At 49.7% G+C, this 22,725-nt stretch overlaps 1 protein-coding gene across 5 annotated transcripts in view; it reads left to right on the top strand.

Moving 5' to 3' along the window:
- The window catches only part of PRRC2C (proline rich coiled-coil 2C), a 117,925-nt gene that overhangs the window by 29,204 nt on the left and 65,996 nt on the right, over window positions 1-22,725 (top strand). For all 5 annotated transcript variants that reach the window (XM_077278512.1, XM_077278513.1, XM_077278514.1 and 2 more), the window contains exons 7-8: window positions 168-247; window positions 5,866-5,984. In XM_077278512.1, the coding sequence (XP_077134627.1) occupies window positions 168-247; window positions 5,866-5,984 (199 nt within the window). The remainder of the gene's footprint in view (window positions 1-167; window positions 248-5,865; window positions 5,985-22,725) is intronic.

Below are 22,725 nucleotides of genomic sequence, written 5' to 3'. Positions count from 1 at the left end.
TGCAGCCAGTTGGATATTAGTTCAGTTGTATTCCAGGGCAAGGAGCTCAGTTTGCATTTTGTGTAGCCAATCTTTGCATAAAGTTTAAGGTGAGGGCTACCGCTAATGGCTTCATGACAATGAACCTATATGAACACTGACTTCTTAAATCTATTTTTTCCCCCCAGATGTTCCCTTCTTATCCTCGACTTCCATTTCCTCCGGTGCAGGGACAAACCAGATATCCCGCGCAAGCAGAGGCCAACAGGTAATCTGTCTAGACCTTAATCTAAAATGGACATTTTTTACTGAAATGTTTTTTTTCTAAGGTTATCAAGCTTAAAGGGGTTTTACAATGACGGTAAATGTTTTCTGCGTAAAAGATCTTTGATTAACAACATTTCAAATTTATTTATCTTCCAGAATTGCATCCTTTTCCTATATTGGGCTGCTAAGTTTACAGCTCGGCTAGTAGTAGGGTTCTCTTGGTCTGGTCCAGCATGTGCAGATGGTTTTTCTGTAGTAAATGGGTTCTGTGTGCGGAGACCGAGGAGCACACCACCCAATGTAGCACTCGTAGCATGTTCATGTGAGGCAGGCAGCACTGTTATACAGATGCCTGCCTGCCCAATCTCCGAGAACCGATAGTGAGCCCCTCTGTGACTGCTGACCTGTGCTGTGCATACCCCAGACTGCTAGGTAGAACAACGCCATGTGTGTGCTTGGGGCAGAAGAACTGCTTGTGATGGTGCAGCATACCACAGAGCCGTCTGCATCACATGAAGGGTCCGATTTTGCTTTCTGAGCAGACAGCACTGTATTATGCCACAATCTGCCAGTGCGATCACCGAGAACTGATAACGAGCACTTCTGTGACTGCTGACTTTTGTACTATTCAGCCAGACTGCTATTTAGGTCGGGGTCACATAGCATCGGATGCAATGACGCTCCCCGAAGTCATGGATGAAGCGCTCATTATCGATTCTCAGTGATGGTGCAGGCAAACGGCTGCAAATAAGATAAGCAAAGCCCACTCGGGGTGCAAGAATCCAATCAATCGAAGTTGGGGTAAACAGGATCAGATATAAAATATAACTTAATATTAAAGATTAAAATATGGCTAGCCATTACCTCGCAATGACAAAACCATTTTTTTATTGAGTACTGATGCACTTATCACTTTAATGTCTGTATATGTCATTGCTGGGGAATGGCTACCCATATTTTAATGCTGAACCAGACCAGAAGCTTTCTAATGGCCAAGCTGTGTTCTGTATCTGTAGCTGCTTTTATTATGGAAAAAATGCTTTCTCCTATGCCTCATTGGGGGACACAGGACCATGGGTGTTATACTGCTGCCACTAGGAGGACACTAAGTAATACAGAAAGAATAGCTCCTCCCCTGCCTTGTACACCCTCCTGCTGGCTCCAAGTGAACCAGTTCTTGCTTAGTGTCTGTAGGAGGCACTTGGGTCTGCTTTCAGACCCCACTGTTTTTATTTTCAATTTTTATTCTATTTTTTCCTTAACGGAGCGAATGGGGGCGATGGATCCTTTCTTGGTTCCGATCTCCCCCGAACCATCAACAGGCAAGAACGTGTCTCTGGATGCCACTGACAGCGCTTCTCAAGCAGCAGCAAACGCCATCACCATTCGGAGGTCATTATGGCTCAGGGACTGGCGCGCGGATTCTGCTTCCAAAAAGTAATTGACTTCTTTACCATATCAGAGTGGTCGCCTTTTTGGCGAAAAACACGATCAATTAATTTCCGACGCCACTGGAGGGAAGAGTAAATTTCTCCCACAACAGAGACTTTCGGAACCAGCAACAGCAGGCTTGGTCCCGATTTTTTTTTTTTTTTGTTCCAACTCAAATTGGTCCTCTACTTCCACATCTTCCAGACCCAGCCGGGCACAAAGTAGGGGTCCCCAGACCTCTTACAAACCTTCCCCTTCATGGAGAGGCAGGCATAGGTAAGTCAGGATCCAGGGGGTCCAGACCGGGCAGATCTCCCACCCAATGACTCCCGGTGGTATCCGGAGGACACCCTCAAAGTAGGCGGCCGCCTGCTTTCCTTCTCCGACGTGTGGCTCTCGGTCGTTCACGACGAATGGGTCCGTGACCTCGTGTCCTCCGGATACAAGATACAATTCTTCTCTCTTCCCCCAAATCGTTTTTTCCTGTCTTCTCCTCCCAAGGCAAAGGCATCAGAGTTCTTTCAAGCCATAAGATCTCTAAAAGAAGACGGGGTTATTATCCCGGTCCCTCAAAGCGAAAGGTTTCAAGGTTTTAATTCAAACCTGTTCATTGTTCCAAAGAAGGATGGTGCAGTACGGCCTATACTGGACCTAAAACTGCTGAACAAGTCCGTCAGGGTACGACTGTTCCGAATGGAATCGCTTCGTTCTGTCATCGCCTCCATGGAAAAAGGCGAGTTCCGGGCGTCTATAGACATCCAGGACGCGTACCTCCACATTCCAATTTTCCCTTCTCACCAGAGGTTCCTTCGCTTCGCAGTTCAGTAACAACACTTCCAATTCGTTGCTTTGCCTTTCAGCCTCGCCACCGCTCCCAGAGTGTTTACCAAGGTCATGGCGGCCGCCGTGGCCATCCTTCAAACCCGAGGCGTGGTGGTGCTACTGTATCTAGACGATATCCTCATCAAAGGCCCCTCTTTCCGTGCCTGCAAGGAGGCCGTGAACATCACAATAGATTCTCTTTCTCGCCTGGGTTGGAAGATAAACTTCAAAAAATCTTCCCCAGTACCGGCTCAGCGAATTTCCTCTCTAGGAATGATACTGGACTCGTCCCAGGGGTTGATGCTCCTTCCCCCGGAAAAGATCTCAGCCTTAGGGCTTGTTTCCATTTGCGAGAAACACGTCCGTGTCTCGCATGTGGAAACCAAGCTCTGGTGCCGGCACTTAGAAGCGGAGCGTGCGGCCGCATAGGAACACATGGAGCTGCACGCTCCGCTCTGGAGTGCCGGCGCCAGAGCTTCGTTTCCACATGCGAGACACGGACGTGTTTCTCGCAAATGGAAACAAGCCCTTACAGCGAGAAGCTCACTCAGCCTCGCACTCACTCTGTGCTTCAGTATGAGAGTCCTCGGCAGGATGGAAGCAGCCTTGGAGGCGGTTCCATTTGCCCAATTACACCTCCGTCCCTTACAGCATGCCCTCCTTGCTGTTTGGGACAGGAACCCTTTCTCCCTCGACCGTCGGTTCTTCCTTCCCCAGCGAGTCAGACAGTCTCTCAGGTGGTGGACATTAAAGTCCTCCCTGAATCAAGGGAAGTCTTTTCTTCCAGTACATTGATTAGTTGTGGCAACAGATGCCAGTCTTCTAGGCTGGGGAGCGGTGTTCTTACATCACACTGCTCAGGGCCGCTGGTCACTTCAGGAATCACGCCTTCCGATCAACATCTTAGAAATTCGGGCAATCAGGTTAGCTCTTCTACAATTCCATCCCTTCCTGGCGGATCGTCCCATAAGGATTCAGTCCGACAATGCCACTGCAGTGGCATACATCAACCGACAGGGGGGACCCGCAGCATGGCAGCCATGAACTAGGTAGGCTACGTTCTCCGTTGGGCCGAGGAAAACCGCTCAATGATTTCTGCTGTTCACATCCTGGGCAATTGGGAGGCAGATTTCCTCAGTCGTCAAGGCCTCGACTCCGGGGAGTGGTCTCTCCATCTGGAGATCTTCCACCAGATCTGCTGTCGCTGGGGAACTCCGGACGTGGATCTGATTACCTCACTGCTAAATTCCAAGGTTCCCGACTTCATAGCTCGGTCCCACGACCCAGCAGCCATCGGGGCAGATGCACTCGTACTCCCGTGGCATCATTTTCGGCTTCCGTACATATTTCCCCCGCTCCCCTTACTGCAGAGAGTCATCAAGAAGATCAGAGTGGAGGGAGTACCGGTAATCCTGATTGCGCCAGGTTGGCCGCGCCGGACGTGGTATGCGGAACTTGGCCAACTAGTTGCCGATGTTCCCTGGCTATTACCGAATCGTGCAGACCTGCTGTCACAGGGCCCCATTTACCACCAGAACTCTGAGGCCCTGTGTTTGACGGCATGGCCATTGAGTCCTGGATTTTAACCCAGGCAGGTTGCTCTCCGGAAGTCATCTCTACCATGATCAGCGCTAGAAAGCCTACGTCTATGCTCATTTATCATCGCACTTGGAAAACCTTCTATTCCTGGTGCAACGACAGGGGACGTTCTCCTCTTGAATTTTCCATTCCTTCCATCCTCAAATTTTTACAAACGGGTTTGGACTTGGGTCTCTCCCTTAGTTCTCTCAAGGGGTAGATTTCAGCCCTGTCCGTTCTGTTCCAACGCAGGATTGCCTGCAGATTACAAGTGAAGACTTTCAATCAGGGAGTCTCCCATAGGGTGCCGCCCTATAAGATGCCGTTGGAACCATGGGACCTTAATCTGGTCCTCGGAGTCTTGCAAGACTCTACAGCAGACGTGTCAAACTGCATTCCTCGAGGGCCGCCAACAGGTCATGTTTTCAGGATTTCCTTGTATTGCACAGGTGATAATTTAATCACCTGCATAGAATGATTCCAGCACCTTGTGGAATGCTAAGGAAATCCTGAAAACATGACCTGTTGGCGGCCCTCGAGGAATGCAGTTTGACACCTCTGCTCTACAGGAGGTTACCCTTTCCTTTCTTTTATGGAAGGTTGCCTTCCTGGTTGCGGTCACGTCCATTAGGCGAGTCTCGGAGCTGGCGGCTTTGTCTTGTCAAGCTCCGTTCCTGAATTTTCATCAGGATAAGGTGGTTCTGAGAACATCCCCGTCCTTTTTGCCAAAAGTTCTCATTCTTTCATCCCAATCAGGAGATTCTCTGTCCAGCACCAGTACATCGCATCGAGAAGGCCCTCCACACACTGGATTTAGTGAGAACTCTCAAGAGATACATCTCGCGGACGGCTTCCTTCCGCAGGTCAGATGCCCTGTTTGTGTTCCCGGAAGGGCCAAGGAAGGGGTTTTCCGCTTCCAAGGCGACAATAGCCAAATGGATTCGATCAGCTATTCAGGAGTCCTACCGAGTCAGAGGTCATCCTCTCCCAGCAGGGATAAAGGCTCATTCCACTCGGTCAGTGGGTGCGTCTTGGGCCATCCGGCTCCAAGCTTCGGCAGCACAAGTTTGCAGAGCTGGGACCTGGTCCAGTCTGCATACGTTTACAAAACATTACCATATTCATTCTCAGGCCTAGGCAGATGCGACTGTCGGCAGACGAATTTTGCAGGCGGTTGTGCCGCATCTGTAACCTGTTGTTACAAGGAGCAATTATAGTTGATTGTTACCCACCCAGGGACTGCTTTAGGACGTCCCATGGTCCTGGGTCCCCCAATGAGGCGTAGGAGAAACGGATTTTTGTGTACTCACCGTAAAATCCTTTTCTCCGAGCCAATCATTGGGGGACACAGCACAAACCCTGTTAGCCTAACGGCTTTGGTTTTTCTGTGTTGGCTTGGTTTTGACATAGTTCATCCTGGTTAAATGTTAAGCTCCTACTGCTTTGTTACCGAACTGGTTCACTTGGAGCCAGCAGGAGGGTGTATACTGCCGGGGAGGAGCTATTCTTTCTGTATTACTTAGTGTCCTCCTAGTGGCAGCAGCATAACACCCATGGTCCTGTGTCCCCCAATGATTGGCTCGGAGAAAAGGATTTTACGGTGAGTACACAAAAATCCCTGTATTCTGAAATTAAACGTTTGTTTTTCAAAGTTCTTTTTACACAGAATGCATTTACCATCATCGTAAACCCGCTTTAATAATTAGGTACACCCTACTTTATAGTCGAGATATAAAATATCACTCAGGATTTCAAAGATGTTTTTCTTAAATCATTCCTTAATTTCAGACCGCCTCGACGACCACAAGCTTGGGCTGCTGAGGGCATCGATCGTCCCTCCATCATTAGTGCTACTGAACTGAAAGAGCTGGACAATCTGGACACTGAAGCAGATGAAGGCTGGGCAGGTAAATCTCACTTGCATTTTGAGGAAATCAGTATGAAGCTTTGGATAAGGAAACACTTTGGTGGATCATAAATGTACAGTTTAGTTTCAGCTACAGCAAATTATAGTTTGTTTTATTTTTTTACATTTTTTTTAATCCATTCCTCATGATCTTTGAGATTTCTGCTTGCTTCATTCAGTCGGAATTTTCATTGTGTTCTTCCACTGTAAAAAAAAAAAAAAAAAAAAAAAAAATTAAAATGGTAAAAATTTGCCTGTCATGTGATGGACACTTTAAACCACCCAGATTAGAAGACACGTGTCTCATTGTTCTTGCTGATCATTATACGTACAGGACGGATTATCCAGTGAAAGAAAACAACAAAGATTCCTAATAAATGATAGCAAGAAAAGATATTGCATGTTGTATAACTGCAAAGCATGCTGGTTTGTGTCCAGAGGACTAGGCATTTCTTGCAAATGACTGTAACCATGGCATAATTTGCAAAGTGGCTAACATTTGTCTAAATTTGTAAGAGGTGTACATGTGTGTGGTTATGGCTCACGGACAGAAACACCTGCCTGTCACTGCTCTGATGGACCTGGAAAGGGAGAGAAACTGGCAGAGAGCTCCAGAGTATAGTCAATGTGGCCAATTTATCTCTACATTTTTTACAGTGCAGACCTGGGGTTCGTGTACATGACTGTATTATCAGTCTGAGTGTGATCCAACAAAACATTGGATTGCACCCGTGCACATGTCAGATATTTTTCCTCGGACAGAGTCTCTCCGGGGAAAAACTCGCTACATGCCTGATCTGGATCTGATATTCGTATTGCACTCAGCCATGCAAATCAATGAGTCCGTGGAAGCCATTGGACTGCACTTGGATGACATCTGTTTGCAGTTCAGCTTCCATTGACTGACAGAATGGAAAAGATGAAGAATTTTTTATTTTCTTCTCATCCAAGATAATCTGATCACACTATGCTCCCACTATGATCAGTGTCGTTTGCGTAATCTGCCCGATACTCTTGGATGAGAGAATCTGTCAGTCTGCACATACCCTTACATTAGACAGTCTTAACCCCTTCCCGACCTTTGACGCATACGCTGCGTCATGAAAGTCTGTGCCAATCCGACCTATGACGCAGCGTATGCGTCATGGAATGATCGCGTCCCTGCAGATCGGGTGAAGGGGTTAACTCCTATTTTACCCGATCTGCAGAGACAGGGGGAGTGGTGCTTCAGCCCAGGGGGGGGTGGCTTCACCCCCCCGTGGCTACGATCGCTCTGATTGGCTGTTGAAAGTGAAACTGCCAATCAGAGCGATTTGTAATATTTCACCTAAAAAACTGGTGAAATATTACAATCCAGCCATGGCCGATGCTGCAATATCATCGGCCATGGCTGGAAATACTTAAGTGACCCCCCCCACACCCACCGATCGAGTACATTTTGATCGCTGTGGTAGGTTCTATCACAGCGATCAAAATAAAAAAAATAATAAATACACCCTTTATCACCCCCATAGGTAGGGAGAATAATAAAATAAAGAAAATATATATATTTTTTTTTTTTCATTTTCCACTAGGGTTAGGGTTAGAACTAGGGGTAGGGTTAGGGGTAGGGTTAGGGTTACGGGTAGGGTTAGGGGTAGGGTTATGGCATGTGCGGATTTGGCCGCGGATCCGCAGCGGATTGGCCGCGGATCCGCAGCGGATTTGGCTGCGGATCCGCAGCGGATTGGCCGCTGCGAATTCGTTGCAGTTTTCCATCAGGTTTACAGTACCATGTACACCTATGGAAAACCAAATCCACTGTGCCCATGGTGCGGAAAATTCCGTGCAGAAACGCTGCGTTGTATTTTCTGCAGCATGTCAATTCTTTGTGCGGATTCCGCAGCGTTTTACACCTGTTCCTCAATAGGAATCCGCAGGTGTAATCCGCACAAAAAAACACTGGAAATCTGCTGTAAATCTGCAGGTAAAACGCAGTGCCTTTTACCTGCAGATTTTTCAAAAATCGTGCGGAAAAATCTCACACGAATCCGCAACGTGGGCACATAGCCTTAGGGTTAGGGTTGGAATTAGAGTTAGGGTACCGTCTCAGTGGCACTTTGATCGCTACGACGGTACGATCCGTGACGTTCCAGCGATATCCATACGATATCGCTGTGTCTGACACGCAGCAGTGATCAGGGACCCTGCTGAGAATCGTACGTCGTAGCAGATCGTTTGGAACTTTCTTTCGTCGCTGGATCTCCCGCTGTCATCGCTGGATCGTTGTGACAGCGATCCAGCGATGTGTTCGCTTGTAACCAGGGTAAACATCGGGTTACTAAGCGCAGGGCCGCGCTTAGTAACCCGATGTTTACCGTGGTTACCAGCGTAAAAGTAAAAAAAAAAAAAACCGTACATACTCACATTTCGGTGTCCTTCAGGTCCCTTGCCGTCTGCTTCCCGCTCTGACTGTCTGCCGGCCGGAAAGTAAGAGCACAGCACAGCAGTGACGTCACCGCTGCGCTCTGCTCTCACTGTACGGCGGCACTCAGTCAGAGCGGGAAGCAGACGGCAAGGGACCTGAAGGACACCGAAATGTGAGTATGTACGTTTTTTTTTTACTTTTACGCTGGTAACCATGGTAAACATCGGGTTACTAAGCGCTGCCCTGCGCTTAGTAACCCGATGTTTACCCTGGTTACCCGGGACCTTGGCATCGTTGGTCGCTGGAGAGCGGTCTGTGTGACAGCTCCCCAGCGACCACACAACGACTTTCCAACGATCACGGCCAGGTCGTATCGCTGGTCGTGATCGTTGGTAAATCGTTATGTGAGACGGTACCCTTAGGGTTGGAATTAGGGCTAGGGTTGGAAATAGGGTTAAGATTAGGCTTGTGGTTAGGGTTAAGGATAGGGTTGGGGTTGTGTTGGGGTTACAGTTGTGGGTAGGGTTGGGATTAGGGTTAGGGTTAGGGTTGGATTTAGGGTTACGGGTGTGTTGGGGTTAGGGTTGTGATTAGGGTTATGGCTACAGTTGGGATTAGGGTTAGGGGTGTGTTGGGGTTAGTGTTGAAGTTAGAATTGAGGGGTTTCCACTGTTTAGGCACATCAGGGGTCTCCAAACGCAACATGGCGCCACCATTGATTCCAGCCAATCTTGCGTTCAAAAAGTCAAATGGTGCGCCCTCCCTTCCAAGCCCCGACGTGCGCCCAAACAGTGGTTTACCCCCACATATGGGATACCAGCGTACTTAGGACAAACTGGGCAACAACTATTGGGGTCCAATTTCTCCTGTTACCCTTGCAAAAATAAAAAATTACTTGCTAAAACATAATTTTTGAGGAAAGAACAATTATTTTTTTATTTTCATGGCTCTACGTTATAAACTTCTGTGAAGCACTTGGGGGTTGAAAGTGCTCACCACACATCTAGATAAGATCCTTTTGGGGTCTAGTTTCCAAAATGGGGTCACTTGTGGGGTGTTTCTACTGTTTAGGCACATCAGGGGCTCTGCAAATGCAACGTGACGCCCGCAGACCATTCCATCAAAGTCTGCATTTCAAATGTCACTACTTCCCTTCCAAGCCCTGACGTGCGCCCAAACAGTGGTTTACCCCCACATATGGGGTACCAGCATACTCACAACAAACTGGGCAACAAATATTGGGGTCCAATTTCTCCTGTTACCCTTGTGAAAATAAACAATTGCTTGCTAAAACATCTTTTTTGAGGAAAGAAAAATGATTTTTTATTTTCACGGCTCTGCGTTGTAAACTTCTGTGAAGCACTTGGGGGTTGAACGTGCTCACCACACATCTAGATAAGTTCCTTGGGGGGTCTAGTTTCCAAAATGGGGTCACTTGTGGGGGGTTTCTACTGTTTAGGCACATCAGGGGCTCTGCAAACGTAACCTGATTCCCGCAGACCATTCCATCAAAGTCTGCATTCCAAATCGTCACTACTTCCCTTCCGAGCCCCGGCATGTGCCCAAACAGTGGTTTACCCCCACATATGGGGTATCAGCGTACTCAGGAGAAACTGCACAACAACTTTTGGGGTCCAATTTCTCCTGTTACCCTTGGGAAAATAAAAAATTGTGGGTTAAAAAATCATTTTTGAGGAAAGAAAAATAATTTTTTATTTTCATGGCTCTGTGTTATAAACTTCTGTGAAGCACTTGGGGGTTCAAAGTGCTCACCACACATCTAGATTAGTTCCTTGGGAGGTCTAGTTTCCAAAATGGGGTCACTTGTGCGGGAGCTCCAATGTTTAGGCACACAGGGGCTCTCCAAACGCGACATGGTGTCCGCTAATGATTGAAGCTAATTTTCCATTCAAAAAGCCAAATGGCGTGCCTTCCCTTCCGAGCCCTGCCGTGCGCCCAAACAGTGGTTTACCCCCACATATGGGGTATCATCGTACTCAGGACAAACTGGACAACATTTGGGGTCCAATTTCTCCTATTATCCTTGCGAAAATAAAAAACTCCGGGCTAAAAATCATTTTTGAGGAAAGAAAAATAATTTTTTTATTTTCATGGCTCTGCGTTATAAACTTCTGTGAAGCACCTGGGGGTTTTAAGTGCTCACTATGCATCTAGATTAGTTTCTTGGGGGGTCTAGTTTCCAAAATGGGGTCACTTGTAGGGGAGCTCCAATGTTTAGGCACACAGGGGCTCTCCAAACGCGACATGGTGTCCACTAACGATTGGAGCTAATTTTCCATTCAAAAAGTCAAATGGCACGCCTCCCCTTCCGAGCCTTGCCGTGCACCCAAACAGTGGTTTACCCCCACATATGAGATATCGGCGTACTCAGGAGAAATTGCCCAACAAATTTTAGGATCCATTTTATCCTGTTGCCCATGTGAAAATGAAAAAATTGAGGCTAAAAGAAATTTTGTGTGAAAAAAAAGTACTTTTTCATTTTTACGGATTAATTTGTGAAGCACCTGGGGGTTTAAAGTGCTCACTATGCATCTAGATAAGTTCCTTGGGGGGTCTAGTTTCCAAAATGGGGTCACTTGTGGGGGAGCTCCAATGTTTAGGTACACAGGAGCTCTCCAAACGCGACATGGTGTCCGCTAACGATGGAGATAATTTTTCATTCAAAAAGTCAAATGGCGCTCCTTCCCTTCCGAGCCTTACCATGTGCCCAAACAGTGGTTTACCCCCACATATGAGGTATCGGCGTACTCAGAAGAAATTGCCCAACCAATTTTAGGATCCATTTTATCCTGTTGCCCATGTGAAAATGAAAAAATTGAGGCTAAAAGAAATTTTGTGTGAAAAAAAAGTACTTTTTCATTTTTACGGATTAATTTGTGAAGCACCTGGGGGTTTAAAGTGCTCACTATGCTTCTAGATAAGTTCCTTGGGGGGTCTAGTTTCCAAAATGGGGTCACTTGTGGGGGAGCTCCAATGTTTAGGCACATGGGGGCTCTCCAAACGCGACATGGTGTCCGCTAAAGATTGGAGCCAATTTTTCATTCAAAAAGTCAAATGGCGCTCCTTCCCTTCCAAGCCCTGCCTTGCGCCCAAACAGTGGTTTACCCCCACATATGAGGTATCAGCGTACTCAGGACAAATTGGACAACAACGTCCGTGGTCCAGTTTCTCCTTTTACCCTTGGGAAAATAAAAAAATTGTTGCGAAAAGATCATTTTTGTGACTAAAAAGTTAAATGTTAATTTTTCCCCTCCATGTTGCTTCTGCTGCTGTGAAACACCTGAAGGGTTAATAAACTTCTTGAATGTGGTTTTGAGCACCTTGAGGGGTGCAGTTTTTAGAATGGTGTCACTTTTGGGTATTTTCAGCCATATAGAACCCTCAAACTGACTTCAAATGTGAGGTGGTCCCTAAAAAAAATGGTTTTGTAAATTTTGTTGTAAAAATGAGAAATCACTGGTCAAATTTTAACCCTTATAACTTCCTAGCAAAAAAAATAATTTGTTTCCAAAATTGTGCTGATGTAAAGTAGACATGTGGGAAATGTTATTTATTAACTATTTTGTGTCACATAACTCTCTGGTTTAACAGAATAAAAATTCAAAATGTGAAAATTGCAAAATTTTCAAATTTTTCGCCAAATTTCCGTTTTTTTCACAAATAAACTCAGAAATTATTGACCTAAATTTACCACTAACATGAAGCCCAATATGTCACGAAAAAACAATCTCAGAACCGCAAGGATCCGTTGAAGCGTTCCTGAGTTATTACCTCATAAAGGGACACTGGTCAGAATTGCAAAAAATGGCAAGGTCATTAAGGCCAAAATAGGCTGGGTCATGAAGGGGTTAAAGTTGTGCACGCTGATTCATAAACCAGTCCTCATTAGACTGTCTAGTCTTAATACCACTCATACTTGGCTTATTTTTGGTTAAGGCTTCTTTCACACTTCCGTCTTCTGCTGTGCGTCGTTGTGTAGTGAAATGACGGATCGACCGACGTCACGAAACTAGTGAAAAACGTGTGTGACGCATCCAGTGTAATGACGGATGCGTCGTTTGTGGTGTTGCCACAATGTCAATGGAGAAATTTCCAGAAATCAAATCTTGAGAGAGAGAGAAAATTTTTCCCGGATTTGAAAATCCTTCCGGCATGCTCAGAAAGGAAAAACGTGATACGTCGCTGGATTCTTGTGTGTGAAGGTCAGCGACGGATCCTGCGTCCATAGGCTTCCATTATAGCCGACGACGGGCAGCACAGGATGCATCGCTGAACGATTTTCCGACTTGCAGAAAAAACGTTCCTCTGAATGTTTTCTCCGCACAATGGACCACTATTTTTCAACGGATCTAGTGCACGACGGATGAAACGGATGGCCATCCGTCACAATCCATCGCTAATACAAGTCTATGGGAAAATGCAGGATCCTGCAGACAACTTTGCAGGATGTGTTTTTTTCTCCTAAACGACGTATTGCGACGTAGGCAAAACGACGCTAGTGTGAAAGTAGCCTAAGCGACCGAGAGAGCAGTGTGATACTTCCCGCATCGCCCACTCTCGGACCTGCTGGCAGGACTTCGTCCCCTATCACCCTTGTGGGTGTTTCAGGGTGACTTCTTGGTGGCCAGTCCTTGCCTTTTCCCCTCCTCACTCCTCTCCTCCGAGAGGTCTGAGAGGAAGACGGTGGTCACCTGTAGTGACCTCCCCCCTTGCAGGAAGGAAGGTGCAGGAAGGAAGATCTTATTCCCAGGACCCTCTTCCTCACCGAGGGATTCTGACACGATCCTCATACACCAAGGAGCCGGATTCAAGCAAATGGGACAGAAACCACTCCCTCCCCCCCCCCCTCCTCTCCCCACGGCAGCGCTCACCAGTCGCTAATTTTTCAAATCTTGCGCACTTTTTCTTATAATTGTGCGGTTCCCGGCATCTTGCAGCCTCTCTCTATCCCCCTTGTCGGTCTAGGCCTATCATCGCTGCACTTTCATTTTTTCCAGCCCCGGGCACGCCCCCTCTGCTATGGGCTTGCTTTGGAGCTCTCACACCGACACACCCCCTCAGGCGTGTCAGCCTATCAGGATGCCGGTTTCTTTTTCCAGGGTACGCCCCTCTTTCTGCACGCCCGAACACAGTTTTACCCGCCCACCGCTCGCTCCAGCGCGTCGCATGGCCGGAGAGTACTGCTTCCATCTTGGCACCGGGCTCCTGCAGCGTCTTCAGGATTTGGAGAGGGACACGGCTACCTGAGCTGCCTCTGCAAATCGCTGGGTGTCTGGTAGGCTCTGAATTCCCTGGCCTCCTTCCTCGCCTTTACTCCCTTCAGCAGCATCGCCTTTATAGCGCTCTGCTGCAGTCCTCACTCAGGCTCTACCTATACCCAACCCCACACAGGCCTTCGGCTACAATCCCACGGTGACCCATTACGCTTGTGCCCGCTGTAAGAGAAAGTGGGCTTCAGGCCAGCAGTCGCCTTTGTCTGTCCTGCAGTCCTTCCACCATGTCCATCCCTCAGGAAGCTCCTAATACTCGGCATGAGTGTTCTCCCCCTCCCCCAGAGTGGGCTGTTGCTATGTCTGTCAGTCCCAGACCTGACAAGTGTCCCAATCCCAGACCTGACAAGTGTCCCAGTCCCTGGTACAGGTCCTGGAATGCATGCCGCTTCTATCTTATGCCACGAACGCCTCCCACGGTGATTCGCACGCACCTGACCACGACCCTCACAGGGTCAGATTAGAGAAAGGATCCAGAAAGATGACTCTGTCTAGCTCCTCATCCAGCTCTCAGGACCCCGCGGCGCCATCTAGAATACCCCTCTCCACTCGTTCCCCCTCCTCGGAGGCGGACATCGGGTCGGATGTATTTTCTCCTACGCCTCATTGGGGGACACAGGACCATGTTGTTATGCTGCTGCCACTAGGAGGACACTAAGTTAACACAGAAAGATTAACTCCTCCTCTGCAGTATACACCCCTTGACTGGCCAGTATTCAACCAGTTCTTGCTTAGTGTCTGTAGGAGCCACTTGGGTCTGTTTTCAGACCCCAACTTTCTTAATTTAATTTTTAATTTTTATTTTTCTGTACATTTTTTTTTTAAATTTAACGGAGTGAAGGGGGCGACGGATTCCTTTTATAGAGTCCGCTTTCCCCCGAACCATCAACAGACTAGCACGGCGAGTATACCTCTCCGTCCCTCTCCTGCGACGTCTGGGGCACGCCTAACTTTACTGGGGCGACGGTTCCTGCTTGGTCCCGATTTCCCCCCCTCCCCCGCAAGACGGTGAGCACGTAGAGCCCTGCTCTAATGTCCCTCTCCAGAGCCCGACAAGAGGAGGATGTATCTGGAGACAAGGCACACATCTGATGGCGTCACATCAGCCCCAAGACAAAAACCCCTTTGGGGAACAGAGGAGGATGTATCAGGACCTCTCCATCCCACATCCAGGGGGCATGAATTGAGCGCACAGTGTGACAAGCGGACCTGGGGAGACTGCGACACTGTGAGTACATGCCCTCCCCTCGCTCTCAACTGCGGCAGAGGTGCGGTCTGGGTCCCTGGGGAGAGGCGTCGGGGGTCAGCGGTGGTCAGCAGCGCTCCGTCGCGGCCGCCGCTGCGCATCGCCGGCAGGGCCCTGAAATTTAGTCCCCGGCTTTTCAGCCGGACTAGGCCGCAGTGTGCAGATCCGCCCATGGCCGTAACCCCGCCCCCTATATCGGCGCTTCTCGTCTGGGACGAGAGGCGCCCTGCAGATCTCGGGGGCCATATTGCCACTCATCTCCTGCGGGGACAAGACCCCGAAGGTGGCTCACGCTGACTGGCACTACCAGGACCGCCGCGGCTGCATTCCTCCCCGGGGACACAGGCACAGGACCGTGGGTAAGCTGCTTCAAGAAAGCTTAACCCCTTCCCTGCACCATAGTGCATATTCTGCCTTTGTCTCTAAAGACACTGTCTCAACCTAAGGAGACCAAAAAGGGTAACAAGAAGCACAGTGTTTTTCACTTCATGTGCCAGTTGCAATATGGCCCTGCCCCAAGCTCACAATACCCCGGTATGTGCGGATTGTGACCCGGCCTCTGTGCAGCCGCCGCTGACCGTGCAGAGCCTAGCCCCCCTGAGTGGGCCTCATCCCTGTCACAATCTAGGGCTTCCCTAGCCAAGGCAATTGACTCCCTCTGGGGTCCCTCTTTAAGTCAGGCCGCGGAGGACTCTGGCGACGGTGCGGATCCGTCCACCAGCAGGGGGGCGTACTGTCACTAAGGGATCGGGGCTCCAGAAAGCGTACCCATGTCCCATCCCTTGACCAGGGGCGCTTTTGCCTTTCTGCATCTGCGAGCTCAGTCTCCCGCTCCCCCTTCTCCAGAGAACCTAAATGACTCTGAATATGAGTCCGACGATTCTTACGTCCAGGATTCCTCGACTTCCCAAGAGACACTCGATTCTCTCATTGAAGTGGTCAACAAGACACTGAAGGTGGACGATGAATCCGTATCCATCCGGAACACGCGGTGTCTTTTTAAAAGACTAAACGTGCCCAAAAAGTATTTGTCACTCATCCTGACTTTAAGGAAATCGTACAAAAACACAGGGACCGCCCTGACAAACGCTTCATGGGTCAAGTAAATTTCTCCCCCAACAAAAGCCTACTCGACCGTTTCGGTATCGATTCCGGCCTTTTCGCAACAATCCCAACTGGTCATCTACATCCTTCTCCCCTGCATCAGGACGAGGTTCGCGTGGTGACCGAGGCCCCCAGGTCTCATACAGACCTAACCATAACTGGAAACCCAGACCGAGATTATCTGGGTGTAAGGGATCCAGATCCCTTAGATCCTCCACTCAATGACTCGTTGCAACATCCGGAGGACATCAACAAAGTAGGAGGTCGCCTACTTTCGTTCCGTCAAGCATGGCTCTCGGTCGTCCACGACAAGTGGGTCAGAGAACTGGTGTCCTCCGGATACAAAATAGAATCTCCCCCCCAAACCCCCCCCCCCCGCCCCCCCGGACACGTTTTTTCCAGTCGTGTCCTCCCAAACCAAAGAACCTTTTCTCCAGGCCATAAGGGCACTACAAGAGGACGGAGTCATCATTCCGGTCCCACAAGATCAAAGGGCTCTACTCGAACCTATTCGTGGTCCCAAAATAGGACGGATCGCTGCGTCCTTTTCAGCGCTTCAGAATGGAATCCCTCCGCTCTGTCGTCGTGTCCATGGAAAAAGGAGAGTTCCTAGCATCCATAGACATCAAAGATGCTTACCTCCACATCCCAATTTTTCCTCCTCATCAGCAGTTCCTTCGCTTCGCAGTTTGCAAGGAACACTTCCAGTTTGTGACCTTACCTTTCAGCCTCGCCACTGCTCCCAGAGTTTTCACAAAGGTCATGGCGACTGCCATGGCCATTCTTCATTCCAGAGGGGTGGTGGTACTTCCGTACCTGGACGACCTACTGATAAAGAGCCCGTCATACCCAGCCTGCGAAGAGTCCGTCGAGCTCACGGTGGATACTCTTTCTCGCCTGGGTTGGAAGATAAACTTCGAAAAATCTTCTCCGATCCCGGCTCAACGGATCTCCTTTCTTGGAATGACACTGGACACTTCCTGCGGTCTGGTCATTCTCCCTCCAGACAAGGCCTTTGCCGCGGGAGCTCGGAGTCTTTCCCGGCCAGTCTCCCACTCCATTCGTTTCAGCATGCGCATTCTCGGGCAGATGGTAGCAGCCATGCAAGTGGTTCCGTTCGTGCAATTTCATCTCCGTACCCTACAACATGCGCTGCTGTCGGCGTGGAATGGGAACCCGTCCTCTCTCGTCCGCCGTTTCAGTCTGTCCCCACAGGTCAGACAGACCCTCAGGTGGTGGACGCTGAAGTCCTCCCTGAACCAAGGAAAGTCCTTTCTACCAGTGCGTTGGCTGGTGGTGACCACTGATGCCAGCCTCCTGGGCTGGGGCGCGGTTTTCAAACACCACACGGTACAAGGTCGTTGGTCCACTCGAGAGTCCCCATAAATATCTTGGAAATACGAGCGATCAGACTAGCTTTGCACAGTTTTCACCATCTCCTTGCAGGTCACCCCATCAGAATCCAGTCCGACAACGCCACAGCGGTGGCGTACATCAACCGTCAAGGGGGAACCCGCAGCAAGACGGCCATGCTCGAGGTGTCCCACATCCTCCATTGGGCCGAAACCAACCATTCGCCCATCTCAGCAATCCACATACCAGGTGTGGAGAATTGGGCGGCGGACTTCCTCAGTCACCAGGGTCTCGCCTCGGGCGAGTGGTCCCTCCACCCGGAAGTTTTCCAGCAGATTTGTCATTGCTGGGGGACACCGGACATGGACCTCATGGCCTCCAGGCTAAACAAGGTCCCACAGTTCATTGCCCGATCTCTCGACCCACGTGCCACTGGCGCAGATGCCTTGGTCCTGCCGTGGCGTCAATTCCACCTCCCGTACATTTTTCCTCCTCTTCCCCTGCTACCGAGGGTCATCAAGAAGATCAGGGCAGAGGGGGGTACCAGTGATCCTCGTGGCGTCGGACTGGCCGTGCCGAGCATGGTACGCGGAACTGGTTCAGCTGGTCACCGACGTCCCGTGGCGTCTTCCAGATTGCATGGATCTTCTCATAGGGCCCGATTTACCACCAGAACTCAGGGGCCCTGTCTTTGACAGCCTGGCCGTTGAATCCTGGATTGTAGGCCAAGCGGATTTCACTCCCAAGGTGTCCTCCACCATGATCAGGGCTAGGAAACCCGTGTCCATGCGCAGTTACCACCGTACCTGGCGAATCTTCTTCGCATGGTGCGACGCACATGGATGATCTCCTCTGGCATTTTCCATTCGTTCCATATTGGAATTTCCCCAGTCAGGACTAGAGTCGGGTCTCGCACTTGGCTCTCTCAAGGGACAGGTATCCGCATTGTCAGTCCTGTTCCAATGAAAAATTGCCAATAGATTACCGGTTAAGACGTTCTTTCAGGGAGTTTCCCGTGTGGCGCCTCCCTACAAAATGCCTTTGGATCCGTGGGATCTTAATTTGGTCCTTGGAGCCCTTCAGGAGGCCCCTTCGATCCACTTCAGGACGTCTCTCTGACCTTCCTTTCCTGGAAGGTAGTTTTCCTAGTGGCTATTACATCCATCAGGCGTGTTTCAGAGTTGGCGGCACTTTCCTGCTGACCTCCGTTTCTGATTTTTCACCCGGGCAAGGCAGTCTTAAGGACTTCTCCTTATTTTCTACCCAAGGTCGTTTCCTCTTTTCACCTCAACGAGGAGATTATTCTGCCTTAGTTCTGTCCGGCACCTGTCCATCACATTGAGAAAGCTCTGCACACTCTCGATGTTATGAGGGCCCTTCGACTGTACGTCTCACGGACAGCTCCCTTCCGCAAGTCGGATGTCCTATTCGTACTTCCAGTGGGACCAAGGAAGGGTTCTCCCGCTTCCAAGGCTACTCTAGCCAAATGGATTCGATCGGCTATTCAGGAATCCTATCGTGTCAAGGGTGTTCCTATCCCAGCAGGGATTAAGGCCCATTCTACTCTGTCGGTGGGTGCCTCTTGGGCTATTCGGCACCAGGCGTCAGCACAACAGTTCTGCAAAGTTGCGACATGGTCCAGCTTTTGCATACTTTTACGAAACATTACCACATTCATTCTCTATCTTCTGCAGACGCCGCCCCTGGCAGGCGCATTCTGCAATCGGCAGTACCTTAGCTGTAAGCCAGTGGTACATGGGGTATTAGCAGCTATGTTGCTCCCCACCCAGGGACTGCTTTAAGACGTCACATGGTCCTGTGTCCCCCAATGAGGCGTAGGAGAAAAGGAGGTTTTTGTGTACTCACCGTAAAATCTTTTTCTCCAATCATTGGGGGACACAGCACTCACCCTGTTAGCCTTTTGGCTTGTTGTTACTTCTTTGGTTTTGACAAGTTTTGTCTTTCTTTTTTATACTCCTGCTTTACTACCGAACTGGTTGAATACTGGCCAGTCAAGGGGGTGTATACTGCAGAGAAGGAGTTAATCTTTCTGTGTTAACTTAGTGTCCTCCTAGTGGCAGCAGCATAACAACATGGTCCTGTGTCCCCCAATGATTGGCTCGGAGAAAAAGATTTTACGGTGAGTACACAAAAATCTCCTTTTCTCATTCGGAGTCTGATTCAGATGCAGATAACTCCTCCGGCACGCAGGATATGGTAGATAGCCTTATTTCAGCTATTATTCAAACCCTGAAACTTGAGGATGACTCCACCTCCCGGGAGGACTCCGTTTCTTTCAAACGGGTGAAACGGCCCTCTAGAGTTTTTCCCAATCACAAACAGTTTGAGAATACTACCTCTAGACACTGGGAACAACCCGGAAAACGTTTTCCAGGAAGAAAGCATCTGGATATTTTGTACCCCTTTAATCCAGATCTTGTCAGCAAATGGTCTGATTCCCCTAAGATAGACCCGCCTGTCTCTCGTCTATCCTCGCAGACAGTTCTGTCTATCCCCGATGCAGCGTCTTTTAAGGACGCTACAGACAGGCAAATTGAGGCTTTAACCAAATCAGCCTTTGAGGCGTCCGGCGCCTCTCTGCCCGAATTTCGCCGCCTCTTGGGTGGGGAAAGCCGTGTCTGCCTGGGCCAAGATACTTCGCAGGGGCATCGTAGCTTTGGCTCCTTCGGAGGAACTATCTGATTTAGCAGACCAGATTGCACACGCGTGGAAATATCTCTTAAACGCCTCCTTACCGCAACCGTTTTTCGGGTTTTTACTCAAATCTGTTTGTGGTTCCGAAAAAAGATGGCTCACTCCGCCCGATTTTGGACTTCAAACAGTTGAACCGCCACCTTCGGGTTCGGCACTTCAAGATGGAATCTCTGCGCTCAGTGATCGCTTCCATGGAACCGGGGGAATATCTGTGCTCTGTAGACATTCAGGATGCGTACCTGCATATTCCTATTTATCAGCAGCATCAGAGGTTCCTTCGTTTCGCGATCCGAGAGCAATATTACCAGTTTACAGCTCTCCTGTTCGGCCTGGCGTGCGCCCCCAGGGTCTTTACGAAAGTAATGGCAGCGGTCATGGCCATCCTTCGCTCAAGGGGGATCCTCATAATCCCCTATCTCGACGACCTTCTGGTCAAGGGCTTGTCTCGCCAGGACTGCGACCAGAGCCTCCAGATCACTCTGGACACACTGTCCCACCTCAGTTGGATAATCAACAAGGACAAATCGACCTTGATTCCAACTCAGCCCCTCGAGTTCCTGGGCATGGAATAAAACACCATTCAGGCTCGGGTCCTCCTCCCGAAAGAGAAGTTCCTCTCTCTCTGACAGGGCATCAAAGCCTTAAAGCGCCCTGTCCCTCTGCCTCTATGGCTCTGCATGAGAGTACTAGGGAAGATGGTCGCTTCCATGGAAGCAGTACCTTATGCTCAGTTCCACTCTCGCTCTCTCCAGCTGGCTCTCCTGTCTGCCTGGGTCAGGAATCCACTTTCCCTGGATTGCCCAATTCGCCTTCCTCTCAATGTAAGGCAGTATATCACTTGGTGGACGCTTTCCACCTCCATTCTGCGCGGAAGGTCATTTCTCCCCCTCTGCTGGCAAATCGTCACCACCGACATCAGTCTTCAAGGGTGGGGTTCGGTCTTTCTCCATCACACAGCGTACGGTCGCTGGAATGTTCAAGAGACCCTTCTCCCGATCAGTCTCTTGGAGATCAGGGTTATCTTCCTCGCCCTCCTCCGCTGGTAGTCCCTCCTCGCGGGAAATCCGGTCCGCATTCAGCCGGACAATGCCACGGCCGTGGCTTACATAAACCACCAGGGCGGGACTCACAGCAAGCAGATCATGAGGGAGGTATCAAACATTCTACGGTGGGCAGAGAACCAGGTTCCCGTCATCTCAGCTGTCCACATTCCAGGGGTGGATAATTGGGAATCCGACTTTCTCAGCCGTCAGGGCCTCGTGTCAGGCGAGTGGTCTCTCCATCCCACCGTCTTCAACCAAATATGTCAGAGATGGGGAGTTCCGGACGTCGACCTAATGGCCTCCTGAACAAACCACAAAGTTCCCCAGTATGTATCCAGCTCTCTGGACCCAATGGCCGTCGGTTGCGACGCCCTTGTGATCCTGTGGGCCCACTTCCACATGCCCTATCTGTTTCTTCCTCTTCCCTTGATCCCAAGGGTCGTAAAAAAAAGATAAAGGCAGAGAGGGTCCCCGTTCTCTTAATAGCTCGAGATTGGCCCCGGAGGACCTGCTACGCGGAGCTAGTGAACATGCTGTCGGACGTCCCATGGAGACTCGCAGACCGTCCGGATCTTTTATCGCAGGGTCCCCTCTTCCACCCGAATTCTTGGTCTCTGAATTTAATGGTATGGCCGTTGAGGCCGCGGTCCTATGGGTCGCAGGTTTTTCTCACAGCATCATACAGACCATGATAAAAGCTAGGAAACCGGCATATTCACGTATCTATCATAGATGTTGGAAGGCCTTTTTCCGATGGTGTGACGACAACAGTTTGTTCCCTATGGTTTTTTCCCTTCCTTCAGCCCTTGGCTTCCTTCAGGCGGGTCTCGATTCAGGCCTGTCTTTAAGTGCTTTAAAGGGCCAGGTTTCCGCCCTGTCCATCCTTTTCCAACGGGACCTAGCTTCCCTTCCCCAAGGCAGGACCTTCCTCCAAGGTGTTGCCCACATAGCACCTCCTTATCATTCCCCGGTCAAGCCATGGTATCTCAACCTTGTTCTTGGCGCCCTCAAGCGCACACCTTTTGAACCAATCCAGGACATTTCCTTTTCCCTTCTTTCCTGGAAAGTGGCCTTCCTAGTCGCCATCACCTCTATTAGGAGAGCCTCCGAGTTGGCAGCATTGTCCTGCCGTTCTCCTTTTCTGATTCTGCATCAGGATAAGGTAGTCCTTCGGCCTGTTCTTTCCTTTTTACCAAAAGTAGTTTCGACTTTTCACATTTAACGAGGACATCATCCTCCCTTCCTTGTGCCCTTCCCCGGTTCACCCCTTGGAGAAATCTCTCCACAAGCTGGATTTGGTCAGGGCTATCTGGGTCTATCTTACCAGAACTGCTTCCTTTCGCCAGTCCGATCCTCTGTTTGTCGTCTCCGAAGGTCGTCGGAAGGGGCTCCCCGCCTCTAAATCCACTATTGCTCGTTGGATTCGTTCGGCGGTTCTGGAGGCATACCGCATTCAAGGTAAACAGCCACCCCCCGGGGATGAGGGCTCACTCTACCTGGGCTGTGGGAGCTTCCTGGGCCGTTCGTCAAAAGGCCTCGGCTTTGCAAGTTTGCAAAGCCGCAACTTGGTCGTCCCTTCACAC

Source organism: Ranitomeya variabilis, chromosome 8 (assembly GCF_051348905.1).
Source record: "Ranitomeya variabilis isolate aRanVar5 chromosome 8, aRanVar5.hap1, whole genome shotgun sequence".
In the NCBI taxonomy this organism is placed as follows: domain Eukaryota; kingdom Metazoa; phylum Chordata; class Amphibia; order Anura; family Dendrobatidae; genus Ranitomeya; species Ranitomeya variabilis.
Note: the sequence above shows the minus strand (reverse complement) of the source record. Positions and strands in the feature narration are given on the sequence as shown.